The 27,023-nt window shown below is 41.1% G+C and overlaps 2 protein-coding genes across 3 annotated transcripts; both read right to left on the bottom strand.

Moving 5' to 3' along the window:
* Positions 1-12,744, bottom strand: fxyd9a (FXYD domain containing ion transport regulator 9a). Of its 2 annotated transcripts, none has more exons than NM_001123725.1 (8): positions 12,651-12,744; positions 5,160-5,211; positions 4,697-4,732; positions 4,444-4,470; positions 4,155-4,229; positions 3,992-4,028; positions 3,780-3,823; positions 1-498 (listed from the first exon to the last, which is right to left on the bottom strand). In NM_001123725.1, exons 2-8 carry the CDS (start codon positions 5,191-5,193, stop codon positions 479-481), a joined length of 273 nt encoding a protein of 90 aa, NP_001117197.1. In that variant the 5' UTR covers positions 5,194-5,211; positions 12,651-12,744; the 3' UTR covers positions 1-478. The 2 variants fall into 2 exon arrangements, with proteins under 2 accessions (NP_001117197.1, XP_014011280.1); XM_014155805.3 differs by lacking the exon at positions 12,651-12,744 and adding an exon at positions 5,915-5,935 and having other exon boundaries at positions 136-498.
* Positions 12,745-13,061: 317 nt separating this feature from the next.
* fxyd11a (FXYD domain containing ion transport regulator 11a) lies at positions 13,062-16,190 on the bottom strand. Its single transcript, NM_001123728.1, is given in 7 exon segments — positions 13,062-13,483; positions 13,676-13,700; positions 13,814-13,888; positions 14,080-14,094; positions 14,330-14,362; positions 14,673-14,722; positions 16,118-16,190. Coding segments are annotated over 6 exon segments (213 nt in total). The 5' UTR covers positions 14,707-14,722; positions 16,118-16,190; the 3' UTR covers positions 13,062-13,452.
* Between the last annotated feature and the right edge of the window lie 10,833 nt (positions 16,191-27,023).

Below are 27,023 nucleotides of genomic sequence, written 5' to 3' on the forward strand. Positions count from 1 at the left end.
AAGATTATAAGGGGTCAGCATGGCAATTCAAAACGCACACAAACAGTCAAATCTACCGCATAATTTCCACATACAGTTGGAGCCACTAAAGGTGAAAAACATTGCAATGAAATAATGAGTGAGTCGACACACAGCATCTTTTGGTTATTTGTTTAAATACAAAGAACATGGGGGAAAAGTCGTGTCCTGCTTTGTCTGTCTGTGTGTGCTTGCTGGTGGCGAGTTACAGTGTGAGCATCGGGCAGAGCAGAAACAGGAGTAATGGGCGGAAGGTAGAACAGCAACACATGTAAAAGCAGCACACCTCTGATCTCCAATGGCACAGTACCACCTCCCTCTTGGGAAGACAGCACCACTCTCTAAAAAAACAACCTCCATTTGACAGAAAACAGGCCAACTCCACCAATACATTTTTATCTCTTGATTGATGCAGAACCAGGAAGTGGATTTGACCTGCTGCCAGGTGGGCATTTGGTTCCTAGCACTCACTGGCCCGAGCTGTGGACAGAAAGAAAGATGACTTAATATCTGGAATCATTAAAAGCCATTCATTACCAAGCCATGCGAGATAACACAGACATACGGCTCTTCGTTGGGCAGCCATAATGATCATGTCCTCCATGTCCCCAGATCACAGGCAAAACAGTGACAGCCATGGCTATAGTTCTGGACTGGACAAGAGTTTTTGGACAGATTGAGAGCTTTTTGATGATAAGCACAATTAATATTAGCAGCACAGATGTGCAGTGCAGTTCTGTTCAGCAGTGGGAAGGATGTGCCACACCCAGCCTACATCAGCTGGTGAGCTACGGGGGGAGCAAGCGATGAGTGTGGGCAGATAGGCAGTCAAGCTCCGCTCCGGCTCCACCTATACAAGTTTTTCAATGAATTGTAATATTTGTAGCTACTTTTTAAGAAAATACCTGCAGTCAACTTGTGCAATACATTAGGAGATAAAGCAGATTGCATTCTTCATTTCACGTGTCATATTATTTTACATTATGAAGCTTAGCATAGTCCACCAGAACGGTTGAGCCAGTAACATGTTTGTTTGTAAATAGCACAACGGGAGAAAGTGGGAGCAGGTGAGTCCAGCTGTGTATTTGGTTTAACTTGCTAGTTAGCTAAGTAACTGGCTGAATTAACAAGGAGACGGGGCATCATATAGTGCTAGCTTTCTACTGTGTTTGAGAAGTCAAAGTGCTTTGGATGAGTTATCTATACAGCTGTCACAGCTATTTTGATTTCCTAGCATGTGTTCTCCTCTCTGGTCTCAGCAGCCTCAGTCTGCTCCTCTGCCCTTTTCTCCGAGCAGAGCAGGCAGACAGGCCGTGGCCCTAACAACTCCACACAAACACAGTGTGTACACATGCTGCTCTAGAGCAAGCGGCAAAACTGAATTAATTTGCACAATTTCTCTTGTTGACATTTGCTTGTAAATGTCCAAACTCACCAAAAAGGACATTCGGTAGCTACTACCTATATATGTATAACTTTATGAACTGGATTGCATGTCTTTGCAATATTTTATTTTTGCTTGCACTCATTAGCATATTTAGCATATCAGCCTCCATGGAAATTACTTTTACTTGTGTATTTTTTGTTGTTGTTGCATTTTAATAGACCCTTGTTTACTAATCTGGATACCGCTCGACCCTACAGGCGACTTTCTTACTTCTCCGTAGCTAGCCAGTCACCACCACTTCTAGTTAGCTACCCTTTGCCTGGTAAGAAACACAAGCTGCTTTACAAAATTAAAAACAATAGCAGAATTGAATTTAATAGTAAAACAACAGTCTAGCTATGTTTTTCTATCCCTTGAGTATAGAAAAGTAGGCTGTCTTTGAATTTGTAGTCTCGCTCAACCCTCCCACTTTCCCCACTGCATTTCATAGCCAGGTTCTGTAACCAACGAAGCCAAATCTCCCTCTTTTCCTCAGAGAAACGGCTTGATTCTAGCCCTTATCATTCAAAAGATATGACCCATAATCCCAGCGCTACGTGTTTTTCTTGCTGTCATGCATTGATGGACAATCTGGGGCGCATTCAGCAGGATGCAACATTTTGTAAGGTTCAGATAGAAATATGCTATGTAGAACAAACATGCTTCTGACATGTTGAATAAGGAATAACGTTGGCTGTATTGATGGAAGTTCTATCTGCAAAGTCCAAGAACATTTTGCAACTGAACGTGGCACTGGTAACATTACAATTAGCCTATATGCAGACATTTGGTGGCACAGAAAAAAAGGTAAAGGGATAGAAAACAATTTATTGATTAAATTCCTCTTGCCACTACACTATATTTGACTGGGTAAATTACTTAATTTTGAGTTAATGTGGACCCAGTGACTCACTTGAGCACTTGGACTAGGACTCGAGCACTGGGACTAGGCCTTCAGCCATAGGGACTTGTGACTCAAACATTGGTGACTTAGACTTGGACTCGGAAGTGAGCACAGGGGACTCGATTCGGACTCAAGGTTTAGTGTCTCGACTACATCACCAGACAAAACATTCATTAGATCCCGTTCAAAGTCATTAGCCCCAGTTCTACTTTTGGACACCAATGTAGCTGCGGCATCTGTGGAACACTGATAACAATGGCAATGACGTGACTGAGTGATGAAGGTGCAACCAATACTATTTGTCAATACCATGCAGCACCATCTGGTGAATGTGCTACTCTCTCTCTCTCTCTCTCTCTTGCTGAGCTTGTATGTCTCTGTTTGTTTTGTATGTAATGTGTAATATCTATGTAGACTGAATTAGGAATTTACATGGACAAATAATTATTATATATTCTTACATGCAGTACCAGTCAAAAGTTTGGACACACCTACTCATTCAAGGGTTTTCCTTTATTTTTACTATTTTCTACATTGTAGAATAATAATGAAGACATCAAAACGATGAAATAACACATGGAATCATGTAGTAACCAAAAAAGTGTTAAACAAATCAAAATATATTTTATATTTGAGATTATTCAAAGTAGCCACACTTTGCCTTGGTGACAGCTTTGCACACTCTTGGCATTCTCTCATCCAGCTTCCAAAATTTGAATGGTACTGTATGTTTGTCATTTTTCTGCTGTTGGGAAGAGAATAGGATGCTATGCAGAAAGATATGTTGGTAAGACATGTTTGTGCACATGGAAGTCAGTGATTTATGTTTAACATAGGTTAATGAGGCAATATAAATGTGATGTGATGAAAAGGCATTAGACTAAAATTGGCCACTGTTTTCGTCATTTTGACAATAACTAGACTAAATCCTTATTCAAATGACAAAAATGCAACTTAATTATATTTGAGCTAAAATGACTAAGACTAGACTAAATCTAAAAAAGAGCGCCAAAATTAACACTGAGACAGAGGTGGCATGGAGGGAGTTAGTGAGTCATGGTGGAAAGAATCAGTCAGCCAGTGTTTGGGTCTCTGTGCCACCTGTGTGATAGCAGGACTGACATACAGCACAGCCAATGCCTGCTGACAGTGTTATCTATGCCAAGGCCTGGCAGTAGGCAACTAACACTGAAACAGATGGAGAGCGTAATAACAAGATAACGCCCAAACCCACCCGTTGCTCCAACATGGCAACAGATTTCTAATCCTTTTTTCTGAAGAGTATATTTTGTAATGATCACTCAAACATGCCATTCAGTTATATATGTTCATTATATTCCTAGCAAAGACTATGCATCCAGATGGCTAGGAATCATCCAGTGTACAGTGTGGGCCAATCAGAGAGGAGATTGAGAGGTCAGGGGAACAGACCTTGGTCGTTGAGTGGCTGGGCAGCGTTGCTTCCTGACCTCCTCCTGCAGAGAGAAAACCAGTGTGTCAACTCACACTACATTCCATTATACATTACGACACCTAGCTACGTAACACACACACATACACCTACCTGAACGTACAGTTTCACACAAAGTGTGTGCCCTGATCTGGACTGAACTGAGAATGCACTGATCTGATAGATCATTTACCTTTTGTCCTGGTTGAACTTGCATCTGCAGTGTCCGCCTGTTAAAAGAAGAAATGGTCACAAGTCAATCTGTGTCCTATGTTAATGTGAGCATGTGTAAATACATGCTATGACTGTGTCATCATGTGTGAGTATGTGTATGTGTTTATGTGATGGAGTCTTACTGAAGAGGATGGTGATGCCGATCAGACACAGAACTGCTGCCAGGATCAACCCCCCAACACGTAGCCTGTGATAATCTGAACAGAGAGAGAGAGAGAGAGGGAGCAGGAGAGAGAGAGCAGGAGAGCGAGCAGGAGAGAGTGCAGGTGAGAGAGTGCAGGAGAGAGAGAGAGAGCAGGAGAGAGAAGAATGGGAGAGATAGAGTGAAAGGAAAAAAGCATTAATCATACACAGTAAGCCAGGAATGTTGAGTTGTTGAGTGTGTTCTAAAAGATGTATCTCTCTGCTCACCAAAGGTAAATGGATCCTCCTCCTCCACTGTAGAGACAAAAATATGACAAGGTCAGTTTATACAGCATCTAGACACCTTCGAAAATAATACGAAGAACTGGAACGCACCCAACCTCAAATGGGCAAATAGCGAATGGCCTACTTTAATTTGTGAATCAATGATTTATCTGGAGACCATATTATTGCATGTCAAAAGATTTAGAGTAATAAAACTATGGAACGCTATTATGATAAACAATTGTCAGTTACATACTTTCTTTCTGCTCCTCTGCGAACACAAGGGACGTAACTGCAAACAGAAGAGACACAATGGTAAGCACACAGCATAATGCGTTGACAACATGGCATCCCAACAATGTCCCAAACAAGTCAGCTTTCCGTCCCTGTGACAAGTGCACTTGTAACTTTAGTGGTCACTCAACTGCTTTCACCTTGAATAGCACTGGAGAAGGTCAATGAATCTATCCTTCCTCTATTTAGTTCTAGATTGGTATACTTTTCATATCCATAACCATATATATTTCATAACATTACAAAAACATATTCTCTCTCTCACTCAAAACATACAGTAGTATCTACTGTGCTGAATACTGAGCCAGAGTTGTGAGTGAAGACTGGGCAAAACAAGATGAACAGAGATGGTAGCTTTGGGGAAACCTAAGCAGGAAGTGGTATTAATAGCTGTGTATGATTGGTCTTTAAGACCTGCCACTCACATGTCAATAAAAGCAAAGCAGAGATATTAGGCATCTTCAAACTCTCTTTCACCTGGGGAAGACAGAACATAAACAATTCAGTGAAACAAAGTAATGACATAATAATATGATCATTTTATAATATTAGACTGACTTTATATGATAAAGTAGCTGAGTGCTATGACTGCAGTGCACCCTAGCAAATTGGCACTCATCCACCCTGCCCTTTTCACACCCACATAAGCAAGAGCTCTGCTGCTCAAAAAAGATGTACCCGCTTGATTGTCTGATCAAGGCTCCACTTGTTAGAATTAAATTACCCTTGTCCCACTACCTATTTGATTTGATTAGACCTTTTCAAACCTGGGAAGCTAATGGCAGCTCATATAGTGCACAAAACTGGCTCACACCAGTTCCAATGTCAACAGAGACCTGACACAACGTTTAGCTTTCCCTGGAGTCCCATATCTGATTTAGATTTGAACAAAATGGCTTCTGAGCAGATCTTGAATGTTGTCCAGAGTGCTTTGCTTCGTCTCATGCCAAACCTTCAAACCCAATTATGTTTCAGCTTTTCCTTGTTCAATATATATTTTGGGTTATAATGTCTTTATAATCATATAACTGTCAAATGCCATAAAGGAGTAGAAAATCCACAAGGGAAAAAATGCTGGATCATTGAGCATGGCTCCAGCGACAAAACGTAAAGTAACTAGACCCCAGTGATTTTCCATCACACCTTATGAATAAAAGACAAAGAGAGGAAATCGACTCACCCATCAGCAACCACACACTAACAATGAGAGAAAGAGAGACAATGGGAACCACATAACAAACATGCTGGGACTGGAGCAGAGTTCCAGGGGTTTGGCCTTCTTCGATCATACTCTGCCTAACATGATGTTTCTGAAAGGGCTGGCTACTGATTTGGACAGGAATGGAGTCTCGAGGAGATTTGGTAGCTAAATCCCTTATGTCACAACTATCTCATGCTCCCCTTTTGTTTCTGCTCATGATAAGGCTACATTTATTTTCCGTCATGTGGTGTACGCCACCAGACACATACTGGACAAGCACCAGATACAATCTTCAAGGATTTAGACTCCCTTCATTCTTCTCACCATATCCTATCCAGGTTCCAAGGTTTAAGAGGGTACACTGCACTACTAGACCATGTGTGTTGTGGTTTTTCACTATGAGCTAAAAGGGGTTTAAGAGTATAATAGGCCTACACTTTGCCATTGCATAGCGAGTAGTCAATGTTACCGTAAATTCCGGACTATAAGCCGCAACTTTTTCCCCAGGCTTTGAACCTCGCGGCTTAAACAATGACGCGGCTAATATATGGATTTTTCCCGCTTTCAATTTTTTTCTCTCAAGAAAAACCACATTCTGTGATGTGCTCAGTTTTTTGGCGGCATGAAGCTTTCATTAGACCAATGAAATTGCCGAACGGGTTAAGGTCAAACAACTTTTTGTTTACTGTTTAGATTAAATCGAGCGCTCTCAAACTTCCCATCATTCTGATTACGGTAGTCATTTTGTCACCCTCATCATGGCAAAGACACGGAGAAATGCATATGATGCAGCTTTCAAGTTGAAGGCGATTGATCTGGCTGTTGGAAAAGGAAATAGAGCTGCTGCACGGGAGCTTGGTCTTAATGAGTCGATGATAAGACGTTGGAAACAGCAGCGTGAGGAATTGACTCAGTGCAAAAAGACAACTAAAGCTTACTGCTAATTATTTATTTTTTGTTACAAGCCGTGTTTCGTTAAAACCTATTTATTTTTGTTACAAGCCATGTTTCGTTAAAGCCTATTTATTTTTGTTACAAGCCGTGTTTCGTTAAAGCCTGTGTAAAGTTCATTTGTTTCAATGTACCGGTAGGCACCTGCGGCTTATAGGCATGTGCGGCTTATTTATGTTCAAAATAATATCTTTTTTTAAATTCAGTGGGTGCGGCTTATATTCAGGTGCACTTAATAGTCCGGAAATTATGGTACTATACATTACTATGTTTTTGGTCACTTGGTATTTTCCTGCCTTAGTAGTATAATGAAAAAACTACTACGGTACTACTTTTTTCATTGTACTACCATGGTACATTTTTGTGTGGGCAGCTCCTATAACAACACTACAGCTCCGATAACAACATTACAGCTCCTATAACAACACTACAGCTCCGATAACAACACTACAGCTCCTATAACAACACTACATATTCTATAAAAACACTAGAGATCCTATAACAACATTACAGCTCCTATAACAACACTACAGCTCCTATAACAACACTACAGCTCCTATAACAACACTACAGCTTCTATAACAACACTAGAGATCCTATAACAACACTACAGATCCTGTAACAGCACTACAGCTCCTATAACAACACTACAGCTCCGATAACAACACTACAGCTCCTATAACAACACTACATATCCTATAACAACACTACAGCTTCTATAACAACACTACAGATCCTATAACAACACTATAGCTCCTATAACACTACAGATCCTAAAACAACACTACAGCTCATATAACAACAATACAGCTCATATAACAACACTACAGCTCATAAAACAACACTACAGCTCCTATAACAACACTACAGCTTCTATAACAACACTATAGCTCCTATAACACTACAGCTCATAAAACAACACTACAGATCCTAAAACAACACTACAGCTCATATAACAACACTACAGCTCCAATAACAACACTACAGCTCATATAACAACACTACAGCTCCAATAACAACACTACAGCTCATATAACAACACTACAGATCCTATAACAACACTACAGCTCCTAAAACAACACTACAGCTCCTACAACAACACTACAGCTCCCATAACAACACTACAGCTTTTACAACAACACACAGCTAAAACAGAGAGCCTCCCTCCATCAGCAGTGTATGGCGACTCATACTATTTGGCATTTGGCAGCGACCAGGGGAAAAAATCCCTCCCTGGTTTCTTTCCGAGCGCACCCTCCCTCTACCCAGCAACGTTGGTGAGGGAGAGGGAATGCAACAAGCGGGAAGCCCTCCAAAAATCGTCCGTGGATGGTTTACAACCCAATTCGGGGAGAGAGAGAGGTAGAATCTCCCGGGGTTCTTTCTTTCTAGTTATTCAAGTTGGGAATCATATTACAGAGTAAATGTTAGCAAAGGGTGGAGGTGTGGCCGATCTTGTGAGATTCATGTAGCAATGTTTAGGGTTGTTGGTTGTCTGTTCAAGACAATGCTAGGCAGCGCTGCGGATCGTGCTTAGCCATCCCCTCAGTTCCCCACCAGGCAGATTTACCCTGGAGACCAGGCCTGGTCATAATGGGCTTAGTGTTCTAACATGGGTCACGATGGCCTCCCTGCCACTGAATGCCTGAAGCAAAGGAAGAATCAGCCGTTTGTGTGGTAACATTACGACTCGGTTCAGCCCTCTCTCTTCGCCTTGCACTGCCCTCCTCCGCGCCTACTCATTAATTTATTAATTCACTCAATTCTTTTTTCATAATTTCCACCTTTATGATCAGATCCTACATTTTATCCCACTTCACTCACTAACCTGCTCATTCACAATAGGGTCTTGTCTAAACTTACGATGAGTACACACCCACACCAGTCCCACCCGCATTCACTCACTACATCTGTGCTTACTCCCTTATTCACATCCACTCCCTTTCTCTTTTCCTAACTCCCTGTCATTCCATCTGGCCATCTCAGTCAGTCACGACTCACCCATTCCTCTACAGCGGGTCCAGATCCCTCTTTCTGCAGTATCATTAAGAATCCCAGGAGATATATTCCAGAATGCTGGCCAGTCTGTCACATTGGTACAGTGCAGAACCCTGAATTCACAGTTATTTCGGAGGAAGCCCAGAAGCCTAAAAGGTTGGATCTGAGGGCTTCAAAGAGCCGGTGGTCATTTTTCTTCAAAGGGATAAAAGGAGTTAATGATGTAGCTACTCATAGGCTCCTGGCCCTGCCTGAAAAGCCATTCATTTATGAGGTAAACACATCACCATGTTGTAGTTCTCACTGTAATGGTAGATCACTGGAAGCCTTAGAATGAGATTCTCCCTTCTGTAATGTGTGGTTTTATAACAAATGATTCAAAAGGTCATCCTAGGACTAGCTACATTTATTAGGAGTAAGAATAATCACATAAGTGGGAAATTACTTGTGTAAAGTTACTTATAAAGGTACTTGTGAAATTGATAAAATCTAGGATTTTTTGGTTTTCTTTGTGTTTGTGAAGTCTCTTCTATTACTGTTCTCCCTCTATTCACTCTGCCTACCAACATGAGGAGGACTGGAGAACAAGTTTCTGCGGCCCCCACTACAGAGAGGCAGAGAGACGTAATGCCAGTTGGGTAAAGGTTTGAGTAACAGCAGTGTCCACTGCCATATGACTAATCTAAGAGTTCCATGAGGCCTCGGAACAGGTCAATTTGTCTTTCCATATCACACAATACGGGCTCCCGAGTGGTGCAGCGGTCTAAGGTCACTCCATCTCAGTGCTAGAGGCGTCATTACAGACCCTGGTTCGATTCCAGGCTGTATCCCAACCGGCCGTGATTGGGAGTCCCATAGGGCGGCGCACAATTGGCCCAGCAACGTCCGGGTTAGGGTTTGGCCGGGGTAGGCTGTCATTGTAAATAAGAATTTGTTGTTAACTGACTTGCCTAGTACATTTTTTTTTAAATACCACTGAAAGATTGTCAGGCTGAGGAATAAAGCTTCAATGTCAGATGTGTGTGTTGATGAAACTCCCAACTATGACCAAGTCACTGCTCCACACTCACAGGGGTTCTGTGTAAACAGAATGTTTACAGTGAATATGTGTTTGTCCTGTGTGTGTGTGTGTGTGTGTGTGTGTGTGTGTGTGTGTGTATGTGTGTGTACAACTCCCACTATGACCCAGTCATCTCTCCATACTCATACAGGTTCACTCTTCACTCCCCCATAGAGAGGATCTGGGATCTGGCCATGGCCCATAAAGGATGCGGTGCCTGGACAAAGGAATCTAGCGGGCAGCTAATTTAGGAACAAACACATTTGCGTTTTTGAATTATTTAAACCAAATTGAACATGTTTCATAATTTATTTGAGACTAAATTGATTTTATTGATGTATTATATTAAGTTAAAATAAAAGTGTTCATTGTTCATTCAGTATTGTTGTAATTGTCATTATTACAAATATATACAGAAAAATCGGCCGATTAATCGGTATCGGGTTTTTGGACCGCCAATAATCGGTATCGGCGTTGAAAAAAATCATAATCGGCCGACCTCTAATTGAAGCCACTTCCTTGTTGCTAGTGTTTGATGAAGAAGTAGCTGCTGGAGCAAAGCAGGGCAATGTGTTCCTCTGGCTGCTCAATGGAGAAGGGGGACGTGGCATACTATTGCCATGACTCATCCCTCCTACCCACAGCCACAAGGTTAGCAATAGCAGCAACAGCAGCTTCACTGTTTAAAGAAGTCATACGGCCTTCTCTTCAAGGGAAAGACTTTGGTGTTGCTTTGCTGTGCTTCTGGGGCAGGGAGGCCTTGAAATAAGCTTTTCATATATCTGAAGTAAAGAGTGATGTTGTTGCTATGGTGAATGTGTGATGAACCCTAATTATCTGAATCTGAGTCAAATGAGCCTAAAACTGAGGAAATTTAGAACCATGGCTTGCCTATCATCTCTTGTGATTTGTAATGTCTCACAGAATAAATAAGTCACACTCTGTAATCACACTGAATCTCTTATTTTTAATGAGGCAGTCTCTCCGATGTCCTCACTTTTGAACGTTGCTCGTCCGTATTTGAGGTCTAGACAAACATTGTGAATGATTAGAGCCAGCAGTAGGCGACCCACTGAAGGCAGTAGAACACGTTTAGCTTTTGCGTGTGAGATAACATTTATATGTCAGTTTTAAGTCTGTCTGTCAGTATCAATCACCTTAGCAACAGCACTGTGCTGGAGTAACCACAGTGAATAAAGATCCGTCCAGGATAACAGCTTTATCAGGCTTCTTATCAGCTGGGCTGTTAGCACTGTACCAGAATCCCAAATCCCTGTTATCACAGATCCATAAGCATAGCCTACAGGAGACTTGGGACATGCCGTTTTTGTATCAGACTTGAAATAGAACAGCAATTTCCTAATAACATGTCTGTCTACTAATCAATCATTTATACCATTTCAAAATGTCTATTAGCCTACCCATGTCACACTAGTGAGCAGAACATAACTGAGCCATGCTGTACTGTGTTGGCCTGGTTACGCATCACCATAGTTGCAGGAGTCATGCTGAAAAGGACAATGTGAAAATAAAATATCCAAGCCTGCATGGTAACCTACGGTTTGGGTTGGCACAATAGTGTGTGAAGGGTACCACCGAGATGTTGAATAGAAATGCTAATTCAAATGTAATTCCCCACACACCACGGCATGTGCACTGATGCATTTTCCATTACAGAAGGACAGCACACCAACTAGCCTACCAGTCCCAAACGTATTATCTTGCAACATTAATTGAATAAAATACTTAATATTCTGATCCAGTAAAAAAAAAATCCATAGGCTAATGGGAGAGGATATGTAGAGTTATTATCCCATCATTAGGCCTGACCACCCCTCCACCCATCAAAGCACAGCTGGACGATGAGCACAACAGACATGAACAATCTGGCTCTAGAAAAATGTATTGAATACAATAAAGGTTGGACCACATGTTCCGTTGTTTTCCATGAGCGTAATGCCAGATAAAATACTGAATATCAGCGGATTTAATTGGGTCCTCCCTCTTTTATAAGACTGCCTGGACACCAGTGCTAAACAGAATAGAAACGAGAAGAAAAGTTGCCGATAGCCGAAAAGTTGCTTTAGGCCTATAGGTTACGGACTTTTTGTTTGGATATTACAAACAACATCCAGAACACTGTTATAGAACAGCGCGAGTAACGAACTGAATTCATAAAAGCAGGTTTTTTAAAATACGTCTGCGTTACGAAGAAACACTATTTATAATACTTGCACATGGCTCTGGCTCATATGCGCTCGTTCTTTCTGTCTCGCATAGGCCTATACTCTAGGATACAAACTGAAACTACATTACATGCAGGTTCGATCTTTGTTCTATAAACACAATTAATAGCCTAATAAAGATTGTACACTTTGGAGTATTTTAGTTAGGCTACTCAACGTTTCCCCAAATCTGAGCAACTCTTGTCAGGAAATAAAATCATATGCCTATAAAGGAATTAAAGTTATTTAAGGTCTTACTAGAGATAGGCTACTACTACTGGAAAATATTGAGTGATAGTTTGTCTTGGTCAAAGATGCGCAAAGGAAACATTTTAGAAATGACTTAGACAAGATTAGCCTATTGTTGTCTTTAAGGATGATGTAATGAATATAATTAATCACGGTAAACATACTCATACTTTTGATGAAACTACAGCTGAGCATTCACAAGAACTCTAATTGTTATAAAATCAAAACTTACCTCCGACACGCGTTAAACCCAAATGGAGATGTGTGTAGGGGGCAAAAACTAGAAATGTCGGGCATGGAGCGACACACAATAGACGAACGTACTCTTGAGTCAGACAGACGCCAACACCCTTTTTCACTGACGCTCAACAGGTTTGCTCAGCTTGAAAATAGGCTGAGTTTAAATTGAAGTTGCAGGCGTTGGAGAGGAGGAGGATTTTATTATTTGTTTGTCATTGGTTGCTTTCAATGACTTGTTGTTGCTATAACAAATCATTAGCCTATGTAAAAACGGTGATATGGCAGATACCAAATCGAACATTATCACATCAATATATTCTAAATAGTTGTGTACAGTACCTGCTTTGGTTACGTATTCTAGCATGCACAGTGCACATCTCTGAACACAAACCGTTTTACATGTTGTTTACTTCTAACAATGGTGTTCAATGGTATTTATTTGGCTTTTCATTAATACGAATTTACACAAACAATTGAAGGCTAATCGTTTTAGCTCAATACAACTCTGTTTGACCATAATGCCTAGGGCCTATAGCTAAATTAAATGTATCAGTTGTTCATCATACATCTCACTACCACCGTAAAACACCTTAAAATAAACCCATATCTTTGAGCCAATAAAGAAACAAAACAGTAAATAGATTTATTGTGGTCCACCCACCCTCCATCAGCTCTCACATCCATTCAGGTGTCATTACATTGTCATGGCCAGAGCCCTGCCCCATTCCCACCCCCGAATCTTCATCATTAGAACAACAGCGACCAGTTAGTCAGATTCCATCCTTTAGAGACGCTTAGAGTTCACTTGTGTCATCTTCAGATTTTCTTTAGTTGTTGGAGAAAGAAAATAAAAAGTAGAGATTGGAACAAGATACATTTTTTTACACACACAGTACAACAGTACAATGTAACAATCATATGAAAGGACATTTCTTTTACAGTATACATTATTTGCGAAACCTTTATGTAGGTCTAGTAAAGGGTTTATAAACATATGGATAGAACATAGGCTCTTACTTGTTCTTTCTAGTGCATTTGGGATCTGAAGAGAGAATAATGAGATGTTACTACAAACACTGACAAAGTCTGGGTCTATCCTCTTGAGTTACATTCATAATGTAAGAACTTATTAGTAATTGGACTATGTGTACTTACTAAGTAGGACAAACAATCCACCTGCTACAAGCAAGCCTGCAATGATCAGGCCTCCAATTCGTAGTCTCTCATAGTCTGGGAAAGTGAACAATCAACAGCTCAGGGTCACACAGGTACAATGATTCATCCAATGACAGAAGCATATTTCTGATGTCATTTCATATCCAATAAGAATATGGTCACTTACATACCACTATGTTCATTTTGTTTGGTGGTGGTGATTTATCAGTTCCATTTGAACGAGTGTAGAGGAATGAGCTACTTACTGTAAACAAATGGATCTGCAGAGGGGGGAGAGAAAGGGAGAACAGATAATGAACCTCAAGCAAATAAAACACATGTTGCTCTGACTGCCTGCGCAGTTTAAGTGACAGTGATCAAATCTGCTGACAATAGTTAGTTCTCATTCACAGTCACATAAAAACAAAACCTCATGAAAAGCAGAGTCTAACAAAGAGCAAGTTTTGACCAACCCGTCAGACAACTGGAGACAACACAAAATCAGATTTTTCTTACTTGCTTCAATTTCCACGAAGAATGCACAGAGAACTAGGAGAGAAAAATAACAAACATTTTTAAAACAATTGGTGGATGGATCTAAGTTTATATGTAGTTTTGATCATGTTAAGGGTCAAGGTCAACTGTCATTTCTTGGAAGGACACAAAAGGTCAATGTCAAGTGCATTAAAACATTCCTTCTAAGGCTAAGCAGAACTTGTCTGTTGTTTCACTGATTTGTAGTGCCCACTGTAGCTTTCGGTACTAATGTCCATAAAATCTTTAATAATATTATTTTATTTTGAAGAATTCATCTGTTGCATTACCCCATACATCTTTATCATGAAAATGTCTGATTTACCTGCCAGCATAACCAGAACTGAGGATTGGCCCATCTTGCACACAACCTGACTGGGAGCAAAACGAGAAAAGGCATCTGTTATAACAACACAAGTCTAGGTCCAAGAGGCTTTTAAACAGCTTTAACCCCCAGGCCATAAGACTCCTGAACATCTAATCAAATGGCTACCCAAACGATTTGCATTGCCCCCTTATTTTACACTGCTGCTCCTCTCTGTTATTATCTATGCATAGTCACTTTAATAAAACAGTTTCTTAAAACTGCATTGTTGGTTAGGGACTTGTAAGTAAGCATTTCACTGTAAGGTCTACACCTGTTGTATTCGGCTCATGTGACAAATAAGATTTGATTTGATTTGACATACCAGTAACCATTGTGGTCATTTCTAGAATTTAACACCATCTTGAATTAACCCTTGTTATTCCTAGCTGAAGGTTGATTACACTGTATGATTATACTCGTATGATCAATAAGGAACTAATGTCATTAAAACCATTGTGTCTATGTTGCCCTCCTGCACAGTCCCATTCTTGTTCCCAAACACAGTGAGGATGAAGAGGTAAAATGTCCTTGTGGTGTGAGACAGACACCGAGACGCAGCAGGAGGGCATTGTGGGTGTTTGGAGAGAAAACAGCAGAGGGAGGAAATGTGGGGCGGACGCCACAGGCCTCAGGACACCCTTGGCTCGACCTTGGTCACTCACTGGGGTTTACACTGCAATGTTTTGGAAATATAGAAATACGACACCCATCTCCTCATTCTGGTAAAAACTAGTTTGTTTTACAATGGACAATTCCACCATTAGAAGACCAGGTCAAATCTAGCAATCTAACTTTTCCTACCAGCGTTTTTAGAATGAGTTTTCTACTTTTCTAATGCCTCAACTCCAACTGACGATATTGGGAATGAATCCTACATTTAAATACTATTATGTGTATAGTTCACATCAGATACAATATGGGTGACATTGTGAACTACAAATAGTTATTTATCAAATTTTTAGAGCATTCATAAACTGAAACATAACACATACATTTGAATTTATAGAGGGACACATAATATTTCTGATCTTATTGTAATATTATATTCCAATATGCCCAGAATGCCATTTTCCCTGTTGCAGACTAATAGTAGTGAAGGTCACCATGCTGATCAGCATGTCATCACTCAAGGTCAAGGATACCTATCCATATATTTACTACCTGACAACTGCCTTTCGTAGGGAACACACCAACCTAGCTCAACCTACTGAGAATATTTAGACTTTACAAAGTGAATTTACATTGACCGTCCAAATATATACAATGATCACCATTACAGCCATACAATCTTCAGAATCTAATGGTGCTATAGCAACAACCCACCCTATGGATGTGTAAGTGATCATAACAACACAGATGGTTGTAAAACAGGGCCTGGGAAAGCCAGTGAATCCCCTTCTTACCTGAGAACGAGGTCTGTCTTGGCAAGGGGTCCAGGGATGTCTGCTGGGTAGCTCAGGTCGTCCTGCTGACTTCACACACCTAGTCTTTTCTCTTTCCTTTTACCTTGAGGAATAGCCCCTCCTTTTTGTTGTCACCTAAAACACACTATAGGACGATGGAGATCTCGTGTGCAGAACGTGTGTGGTGCGTCTAGGTGCACTGTTGTGCCCCAAACACAGGCCCGTGCAATTCTGTTTAGGGTTAAAAACACTGGGTGAGACGAGGTACTGAGTTGCCATACCAAGACCTACTGAGCTCTCATACTGATCACTATTTCATTGAATCTCTTTTGGTGGATTCGCTTTATGGTCAGTTATATTAGACTTTGTGCATGTCCTACTGATAAGCAGAATGAATGGTAGAGAAGCATATAGTTTGAGCTGGAGAGAAATGGATTTGGGGCATCCTTGAAATATTTGAATGCCTTACAATAAATCTCCATGATTACACCACAGTGAGATACATTCATCTAGGAAGTTTCCTTCCAGTCCAGTAACCATCTTGTCAGCCAAGAACCTTTCAATGTCATTCTGAGACATTCTAAGAGGACATTCTAAGACATCATTCTAAGAAGACAATCTAAGAGGACACAGAGAGACATTATGTACAGTACAGCATTTTAGCTTTGGCTGAAATAGGAGTGAGAAAAATCTAAATATTTTTGTAGTCTCTTTGATAAATGGATGTGTTAAAAAAATGTTATATGGGTAATACAAAAGGCCAACGCACAACACAGTATAAACAGGAGTAGCCATTGGCCAGAATGTATTGAATCAATACAGTCTAATAGGTTCCCTCGAATAGAGATACACTACATAATGTGTGGACACCTGCTCGTCGAACATCTCATTCCAAAATCATGGGCATTAATATGGAGTTGGTCACCCCTTTGCTGTAGACTCGTCACGATACCAACATTTTACAAACGATAAGATACCAGGCCAAGTATCACGATGCCACTCGGGCTCCTGAGTGGCGCAGCGGTCTAAGGCATTGCATCTCAGTGCTAGAGGCTTCACTACAGACACCCTGGTTGGAATCCACTCTGTATCACAACTGTCTGTGATTGGGAGTCCCATAGGGCAGTGTAGGCCATCATTGTAAATACGAATTTGTTCTTAACTGACTTGCCTAGTTAAATAAAGGTTAAATAAAAAGAAAACATATATATATATAAATACTACGGTGGAAAAAAATCTGTTGCCAAGGATCCTTTTTGTCCCATCCCCCGGCGCTTGGTCACATTTTCTAAACGTTCTCCAAGAACCAGTCACTGAAATTCACGCCTCGACTCAATAAAAAACATTGAATTTAACTTCACACTTTCTTGTGTATAATAGAATACTGCATAGAATGGCTGATTTGCTCATATTCACAAAGCCCTACCTGTGATTTGGCTGGAGGAATGGGAGGAAGGAATAAACATGCATAATGATCTGCATGTCATTGAGTCAGTAAGGGGAAAACACTGCAAGAAACCTTATTGACTCTTCAGTTAACAGACACACACACTCTCCCTCCCTTCCTCACACACTCGCCCTCCCTCAATCTCATAAACACACACACATACACATCACTCTCTCTCCCACAGACACACACATACAGTGCAGTATTCAGACTCCTTCATTTTTCCACATTTTGTTACATTACAGCCATATTCTAAAATTGATTAAATAGTTTTTTCCCTCATCAATCTACACACAATACTCCATAATAACATAGCAAAAACAGGTCTTTTTTGTGTGCAAATGTATTACAAATAAAAAACTGAAATACCATATTTACATAAGTATTCAGACCCTTTACTCAGTACTTTGTTAAAGCACCTTTGGCAGCAATTACCTCCTTGAGTCTTCTTGGGTATGACACTATAAGCTTGGCACACCTTTATTTGTGGAGTTTCTCCCATTCTTCTCTCCAGATCTTCTCAAGCTCTGTCAGGTTGGATGGGGAGCGTCGCTGCACAGCAATTTTCAGGTCTCTCCAGAGATGTTCGATCGGGTTCAAGTCCGGTCTCTGGCTGGGCCACTCAAGGACATTCAGAGACTTGTCCCGAAGCCACTCCTGTGTTGTCTACGCTTTGTGCTTAGGGTCGTTGTCCTATTGGAAAGTGAACCCTCGCCCCAGTCTGAGGAGCAGGTTTTCATCAAGGATCTCTCTGTACTTTGCTCTGTTTGTCTTTCCCTAGATCTTAACTAGTCTCCCAGTTCCTGCCACTGAAAAACATCCCCACAGCATGATGCTGCCACCTCCATGCTTCACCGTAGGGATGGTATTGGCCAGGGGATGAGCGGTGCCTGGTTTCCTCCAGACGTGACAGTTGGTATTCAGGCCAAAGAGTTCAATCTTGGTTACATCAGACCAGAGAATCTTGTTTCTCATGGTCTGAGAGTCCTTTAGGTGCCTTTTGGCAAACTCCAAGCAGGCTGTCATGTGTATTTTATCATGTGTATTTTACTTCTGTCTGGCAACCCTACCATAAAGGCCTGATTGGTGGAGTGCTTCAGATATGGTTTTCCTTCTGGAAGGTTCTCCCATCTCCACAGAGGAACTCTGGAGCTCTGTCGGAGTGACCATCGGGTTCTTGGTCACCTCCCTGACCAAGGCCCTTCTTCCCCGATTGCTCAGTGTGGCTGGCGGCCAGCTCTAGGAAGAATCTTGGTGCTTCCAAACTTCTTCCATTTAAGAATGATGGAGGCCACTGTGTTCTTGGGGACCTTCAATGCTGCAGAAATGTTTTGGTACCCTTTCCCAGATCTGTGCCTCAACACAATCCTGTCTCTGAGCTCGACGGACAATTCCTTCTGCCTCATGGCTTGGTTTTTGCTCTGACATGCACTGTCAACTGTGGGACCTTTATATAGACAGGTGCCTTTCCAAATCATGTCCAATCAATTGAATTTACCACAGGTGAATTCCAATCAAGTTGTAGAAACATCTCAAGGATGATTAATGGAAACAGGATGTACAGTATCTGAGCTCAATTTCAAGTCTTGTAACAACGAGTCTGAATACTTATGTAAATAAGGTATTTCTGTATTTTTTATATTGTATACATTTGCACCATGTGGTATTGTGTGTAGATTGATGAGGAAAATGTTTTATTTAATCAATTTTAGAATAAGGCTGTAATGTAACAAAATGTGGAAAAAGTGAAGGGGTCTGAATACTTTCAGAATGCACTGTAGGCACACTGCTCTCAGGGTATGGGTCTGGGTCTGCATCCCTGCTGATATGTGCATGAAAATTATGTGGATATTATTGGACCTACACATACAAGAGACTTGTGGCTGTTGCTTAAATTCAACTGAATTTATAAACAAAACTGACTTTATAAAAATGTTATAACAGGCGCCAGCAGGTTTTTATAACGGTAGGTTTAAAAAGTCGGTTGTATCATATGAAACAGTACTACAGTATTCAAAAATGTTGGTATTATAAGTATCATAAAGTTTTGGTACCATAATATTACCATGGTACCAGTATACCATGCAACACTACTTTGCTGTTATAACAGCCTCCACTCTTCTGGGAAGGCTTTCCACTAGATGTTGGAACATTGCTGTGGGTACTTGCTTCCATTCAGCCACAAGAGCATTAGTGAGGTTGGGCACTGATGTTAAGCGATTATGCCTGGCTCGCAGTCGGCGTTCCAATTCATCCCAAAGGTGTTCGATAGAGTTGAGGTCAGGGCTCTGTGCAGGCCAGTAATTGTTCTTCCACATCTCGACAAACCATTATTGTATGGACCTCGCTTTGTGCACAGGGGCATTGTCATGGTGAAACAGGAAAGGGCCTTCCCCAAACTGTTGCCACAAAGTTGGAAGCACAGAATCATCTAGAAAGTCATTGTATGCTGTAGTGTTAAGATTTCCCTTCACTGGAACAAAGGGGCCTAGCAGGAACCATGAAAAACAGCCCCAGACCGTTATTCCTCCTCCACCAAACTTTACAGTTAGCACTATGCATTGGGGCAGGTAGCGTTCTCCTGGCATCCGCCAAGCCCAGTTTCTCCCGTCAGACTGCCAGATGGTGAAGCGTGATTATTCACTCGAGAGAACGTGTTTACACTGCTCCAGAGTCCAAAGGCGGCAAGCTTTACACCACTCCAACTGACGCTTGGCGTTGCGCATGGTGATGTTAGGCTTGTGTGCGGCTGCTCGGCCATGAAAACTCATTTCATGAAGCTCCCGAAGAACAGTTATTGTGCTGATATTGCTTTGAGAGGCAGTTTGGAACTTGGTAATGAATGTTGCAACCAAGGACAGATGATTTTTTACGCGATTCAGTACTCGGCGGTCACGTTCTGTGAGCTGGTGTGACCTACCACTTCGAGGCTGAGCCATTGTTGCTCCTAGACGTTTCCACTTCGCAATAACAGCACTTATAGTTCATTGGGGCAGCTCTAGCAGGGCAGAAATTGGACCAACTGACTTGTTGTAAAGGTGGCATCCTATGACGGTGCCATGCTAAAAGTCACTGAGCTCTTTAGTAAGACCATTCTACTGCCAATGTTTGTGTATGGAGATTTTATACACCTGTGGCTGAAATAGCCAAATCCACAAATTTGTAGGGGTGTCCACGTACTTTAGTATATATAGTGTATCTTGTCCAAATGGCTCTATTGTTATAAATAAATGAGAACTGTATAGAAAATCACATACAGATCTACAAGTGGAGATAAAAAACTGTCCCTCCCAAGCCAGTTTTGGAGTGAAGAGAAGCATGACAACCATCAGATTGAGACCATGCTCACCTCACAGAGAGGGAGGTGCCTTAAATACAATATAATGCTTTGGAATATTCCACCTCTATTCCCAACTCACAGAGACAGCTATCATAGCTCAGAGATCAGAACTCACTACTGGTGATGTCTGTCTGTCTGTCTGTCTGTCTGTCTGTCTGTCTGTCTGTCTGTCTGTCTGTCTGTCTGTCTGTCTGTCTGTCTGTCTGTCTGTCTGTCTGTCTGTCTGTCTGTCTGTCTGTCTGTCTGTCTGTCAAAACAAATAAAATACGAATGTATTTGTTATATGCTCGTAAACAACAGATTTGTCTTCCTGCCTGCCTGTCTGTCTTTCTGTCTGTCTGTGTGATCATGTGCTTCTCATTTGGAGTAGTGTGGAAAGTAAATGAAAACACAAAGCCATGAAAAGGCTAACACAGTGAACTGAACCACAGAGTCAAGAACCTAAGGCTCCCACCATTATGTTGGCTCCTCAGAGGGGACACATGACTGAACCTCTGCACATTATTGGCATGGTGATGTGTTGCTATCTGGGACTATTTATATCGCCGCGGCATCTGCGGAGGAATACGTACCCAGTTCTTCACGAGTGATAATACAATAATGTGAGTGGCTATATACTAGTTAGAGGGACCATCAGTGACATATGAAGACCTGACATGAGACTGAGGGGGTTACCACCATGAAGGACTGATAACACTGTGAGATAAAGTCCATTCTGTGGTGTCCAAGTTTGTGTGTGTATTGGGGACAACATACGTGTGTTCCATTGTTGTACTTTACAAGCACAACAGCATTCCATGAAACCAGAATAGTTTTAAGACATTTATTACTGATGATAAGTGAACAGCAAACCCAACTTTTCCACAATGTTCAAAACTGACCATATAGCAGAGAGGAGGAAAAAGCTGTAGAACACAAACACATCTATCACTAATTGATTGGAAGACTGCATATCTGCATACCCAGTGGTGTAAAAATACTTTAAAGTACTACCTACATAGTTTTTTTGGGTATCTGTAATTTACTTGACTATTTATGCATATTTTTTGCAATTTATACATTTACTTCACTACATTCCTAAAGAAAATCATGTACTTTTTACTCCATACATTTCCCCTGACACCCAAAAATACTCGTTACATTTTGAATGCTTAGCAGGACAGGAAAATGGCCCAAGTCACGTATTTATCAAGAGAGCATCTCTGGTCATCCTTACTGCCTCTGATCTGGCGGACTGACTAAACACAAATGCTTTATTTGTAAATTACTGTATGTCTGAGTGTAAGATGATGCTCCTGTCTACCCCCCCCCCCCCAAAAAAAAATAATAATAATTTTGGTGCCATCTGGTTTGCTTTTGAAAAGAAATTTGAAATGATTTATACTTTTACTTTTGATACTTAAGTACATTTTAGAGATTACATTGACTTTTGATACTTAAGTATATTTAAAATCAAATACTTTTAGACTTTTCCTCAAGTAGGATTTTACAGGGTGACTCACTTTTACTTGAGTCCTCTTCTATTATGGTATCTTTACTTTTTCTAAAGTATGACAATTGGGTACTTTTTACACCACTGTGCATACCTCAGCTACAAAGTCTACAGAACCTGTGGCCACAGTGAAAGGATTGTCGTATGCTCACACAAGAGACAGTCAGGGTGGGCTATCCAAAGGTTATAGGGTAAAGTAAACACACAGGTACAACACAAACATAAGACATTCCCTCCACAAAAACCCTGCTCTCTTCTTAGCACAACAACCCTGAAACATGTTCAGTCTTTAAAAAAAGTATTCAGACAATGACACATTTTTTGTTGTTTTGACTCTGTACTCCAGCACTTTGGATTTGAAATTATACTATGACTATGAGGTTGAAGTGCAGCTTTAATTTGAGGGTGAACCATTTAGAAATTACAGCACTTTTTGTGCATAGTTCCCCAATTTTAAGGGACCATAAGTATTAGGACAAATTCACTTATATGTGTATTAAAGTAGTATTCAAGTTATTTACCATTCATTTCTATTGGGCACAAAATAATCTGAAACACAACCAAAACAAGCAGCAAAAGCATCTAACAAATTTGTAGAGTCACAAGCTTGATGTAGTCATTACGTGCTATGAATATGGGACCAAATACTTAACTTTGTACTTCTTTAATACACATATAAGTGGATTTGTCCAAATGGAGGACTATGTACAAAAAGTGTTGTCATTTCTAAAGAGTTCACCTGATATGGATACCCTCAAATTAAAAGCTGACAGTCTGCACTTTAACCTCACAGTCATTGTATAATTTCAAATCCAAAGTGCTAGAGTTCATACCCAAAACAACAACAACAATTTTCATTGTCCCAATACATTTGGAGCTCACTGTATTCATATAATATGTCTGCATCATCACTGACACAACTATGGTGCATAGCTTGGACTTAAATAAAAGCGTGGTATGTAGGCATTCATGCATGCACTGACACAAGCACGCTAGTGCTGGCACACTCAAAACATACACTACTCTTACTTGTTAGGAGGCATATTTGTCACTAAACAAACCATCTAAGGGTCATTGAGCATTTGACCATATCCTCTGACAAGCCACTCTGAAGATGGGGAGCATGCATAAAAAATATAAATACATCTCAAAGGAATGTATGTAATTCTAAACAAATGACCAATGCATATTGTGGGATTTGAAGTGATGTGAGTTGTGTCTGTGTCAGAGTCATACCAGAGCATAGCAGGCCAGCTGAGTCAACATCGCACCACCTCTACTGATCCTCCACTGGAACACTTTAGACAGCTACTCAGACGTCCTGCTCTCTATTGTTTATGCAGTGAAAACAGGTGTTAGCTGGCTGCCAGCATAACTGTAAAACAATTAATGGAGCTATAAAACGCAGTATAAAAAAGGAACATAAACTTCAGTATTCCGGAGTAGAGGAAAAGTCAGAGACGCAAAATTATAGTACATTATTAAAATGCTTTAGTAGTATCTCAACTTCATTGAACTTCAGTTCCAGTACTGTCATGGCTGCTCTCTGCTGGACAAATAGTAGAACTGCGGCTGAACAAACGAAGGCAAAAAAAAAAATCCAAAATCTAAGGAGAGAGAATATGATATATGGTCTTTGGTAAAAGGTTTCAAAATGCAACATTTAGTTTAACTTCCAATGTAAAGCTACATTGAATAAGACTAAAAACACCGGAAACTGATGCTAGTATCAGATACTGCATACTGCTAGATAAGAAAATAATAAAACAAAATAGAAATTACAATACCAATTCTGCATATGCTAAAACCCCCCACAAAGTGTCACCTTAAGAAGTTGAATAAGTGAATCCAACAGTATTGAAAGGAGTGTGTTTATTCCTTTGTCACCATTGTGGTGATGTCATCGTCACGGTCTTTTCCCCCTGTTGACACAAACACAAGAAAAGAGATGAGAACCATATGAACATCGCAGGGCAGGGCATCATTCTCTGGTCCATCCTCTGTTAGGGCTGAAGGAGAGAGATACTTACTGAAACAGAGCTGGAACCTCTCAGATCTCCTGAGCACAGTGTATGACAGACCAATGACGATGAGGATACCAAAGAAACCACCAATAACGCAGCCAATGAGGGTGGCAAAGTAACTGCCGTCCTCTGAAAATGTATCCGAAGAGGACAGACAGACAGGATAGAGAGACAGACAGACAGGATATGCAGATAGACAGACAGACAGGATAGACAGACAAGACAAGACAAGACAAGACAAGACAAGACAAGACAGACAGACAGACAGACAGACAGACAGACCAGACAGACAGACAGACAGACAGACAGACAGACAGACAGACAGACAGACAGACAGACAGACAGACAGACAGACAGACAGACAGACAGACAGACAGACAGACAGACAGACAGACAGACAGACAGACAGACAGACAGACAGACAAAGAGATTAGGGTTAGCTAATGATGACAATGTCCAATACCATGCTCAGGGAAGGTGTATTAGAGACGTGTATTTACCGTACACCCAGAGGTATCCATCCACTAGTGGTCGCTCTGAGCTCTCACATACCACACGTGTGTTGTTGTCAGAGCGGGACGTCCTGCTGATAAGCCATATTGCAAAGAGCTCCTTACCTGTGTTATCACAGTACCCTTTTATTGACTGAGAGGAGAGAGAGAGAGAGAGAGAGAGAGAGAGAGAGAGAAAGAGAAAGAGAGAGAGAAAGAGAGAAAGAGAGAGAGAGAGGGGAGAGAGATTATATCTTATCTCATCTGGTGATGCATAAAGACTCCAATTAGCAAGTAATAAAGAGGCAATGAAAGTAATTGTTTTGCACTCCAACAGGCCTGCTGAATTGAGCTACTGTATGGATTTCTCAGTCATTTTAGCTGTACCAATGGTCATGCCAATTAGGTCACCTGCGTCATCCAGGCCTGTACAGAGCAAATACCTGTAACCTGGATGGTTGGTATAATATAAGCTAAGGCTGTGCCACTCACCTGGGCAGCCAGGTACTCAGTGTGGTCTCCTGGGCAGATAAGGGTTCTGTTTCCATGGCTACCATAGATGGTGAAGTTGAGTTGTCTAGGAGAAGGGGACACACCACACTGGAAGACAGCAGGCTTGCCAACAGCCACTGTTACGTTATTTGGTAGCGTAGTGTACTTTTTCTGGGCTGGAGGATGGATGATGAGGGGGTATGAGGAAGAGATGGGTACAGTGAATGAGAGAAAGGGGAGGGGAGAAGAGACAGCAAGGAGAGAAACGCAACATAATCAGTCATAGCCTGTGACACAGCCTAATCCTCATTTGCCTAGGAGGCAAAGCGCACTACTTCTCATGGAAAGGGTTGTTTGACTGTTCCAATGTGAATTGGTCTGAGATTGTATTTTCCTAATATGAGGGACATCATTGAAACCAAGGCACCACTGCAAATATTGCTGTCTGTCTACATTCTCAACTAGTTTTGTAATATCATAACACAATTATCTAGGTCTGGATGGCTGCTCTTGAGCCCAACCAATATTGGCTAAAATAAACACAATATGGTAACTTTACAGTAACTACCTTTACATGTATGATTGGCAAGACAGAACCAAAGGTCAACCAAGTCAGTCCTACCTGAGCATTGAAGATGAAGCAGAGCCAACAGGAACACAGACAGACCAAACCCTGGTCCCGTCATCCCACATACAGACATTACTCTTCTCTTCATCAACGAAACAACTTTCTACCAACCCCTCCAAGACATCCGCTTCAGTGGACATTCATGTCCTGATCCTCTAGCTGCTGCCAATGATTCCAGCCTGAAAACACAGAGAGAGAGGACATACAACTCTCCTTGAGCTACGACCTAAACAAATGAACAAACAACATTATCTATGATGAAGGAACTCCCTGGACTGATTTGCAAGAAAGATTCCTGGGAAAGAAAATAATGTGAACAGGTTGAGCAGGGCTGGGCCGCATTTATCAAGAAAGCGATGAGGTTCTTTCACGTCCTCCTCCAGGTGATCCTGCCAATCCTTTCTCTCTCTCTTTCTCTCTCTGTGTCTCTCTCATTCCTTCTCAGAGCACACCCGTGATTTGAGTAAAGACATTTCACTTCCAAAGCAGACACCCAATATTGTCCTTTTTTTCTCCAAGGGAAAAAGAGACTGTCTCACTATACCACACAGTATAAAGTTCACATTCAAGTAATGCTAAAGCCTTTAGGTTGAAAAGCTGTTATGTACTTTAGGTACCCTTTAGGTTTACTATCAACAGATGTATTTGCATGGCCAGTGGACATAAGTCTATAGCACATTTGGGTCTGGGAAAATACACAGGCTAATGGGGTTGCCTGGCAGGGGTCATGCAGGGCAGTCATGAGTTATCCAATGATTTAATGATACGTTAGATCACATTGACTGTAGAACTGATCATATAGTGAGCCATTTATAGTATCACCTTTCAGGATGTCTGAATTGTTCAGTTCCTGTAAACCAGTTCCACAACTGTTTCCAGATACAAAGTGTTATGTGTTACGGAAATGACAGGCTTTAGCCGCAAAATATAATACGGGTACAGATGTAGGATCTTAATTTGATCACCCGGTTGAAGGAAATGTACAACTTTAA

The sequence above is a fragment of the Salmo salar genome, chromosome 02 (assembly GCF_965601325.2).
Source record: "Salmo salar chromosome 02, fSalSal1, whole genome shotgun sequence".
In the NCBI taxonomy this organism is placed as follows: Eukaryota; Metazoa; Chordata; class Actinopteri; order Salmoniformes; family Salmonidae; genus Salmo; species Salmo salar.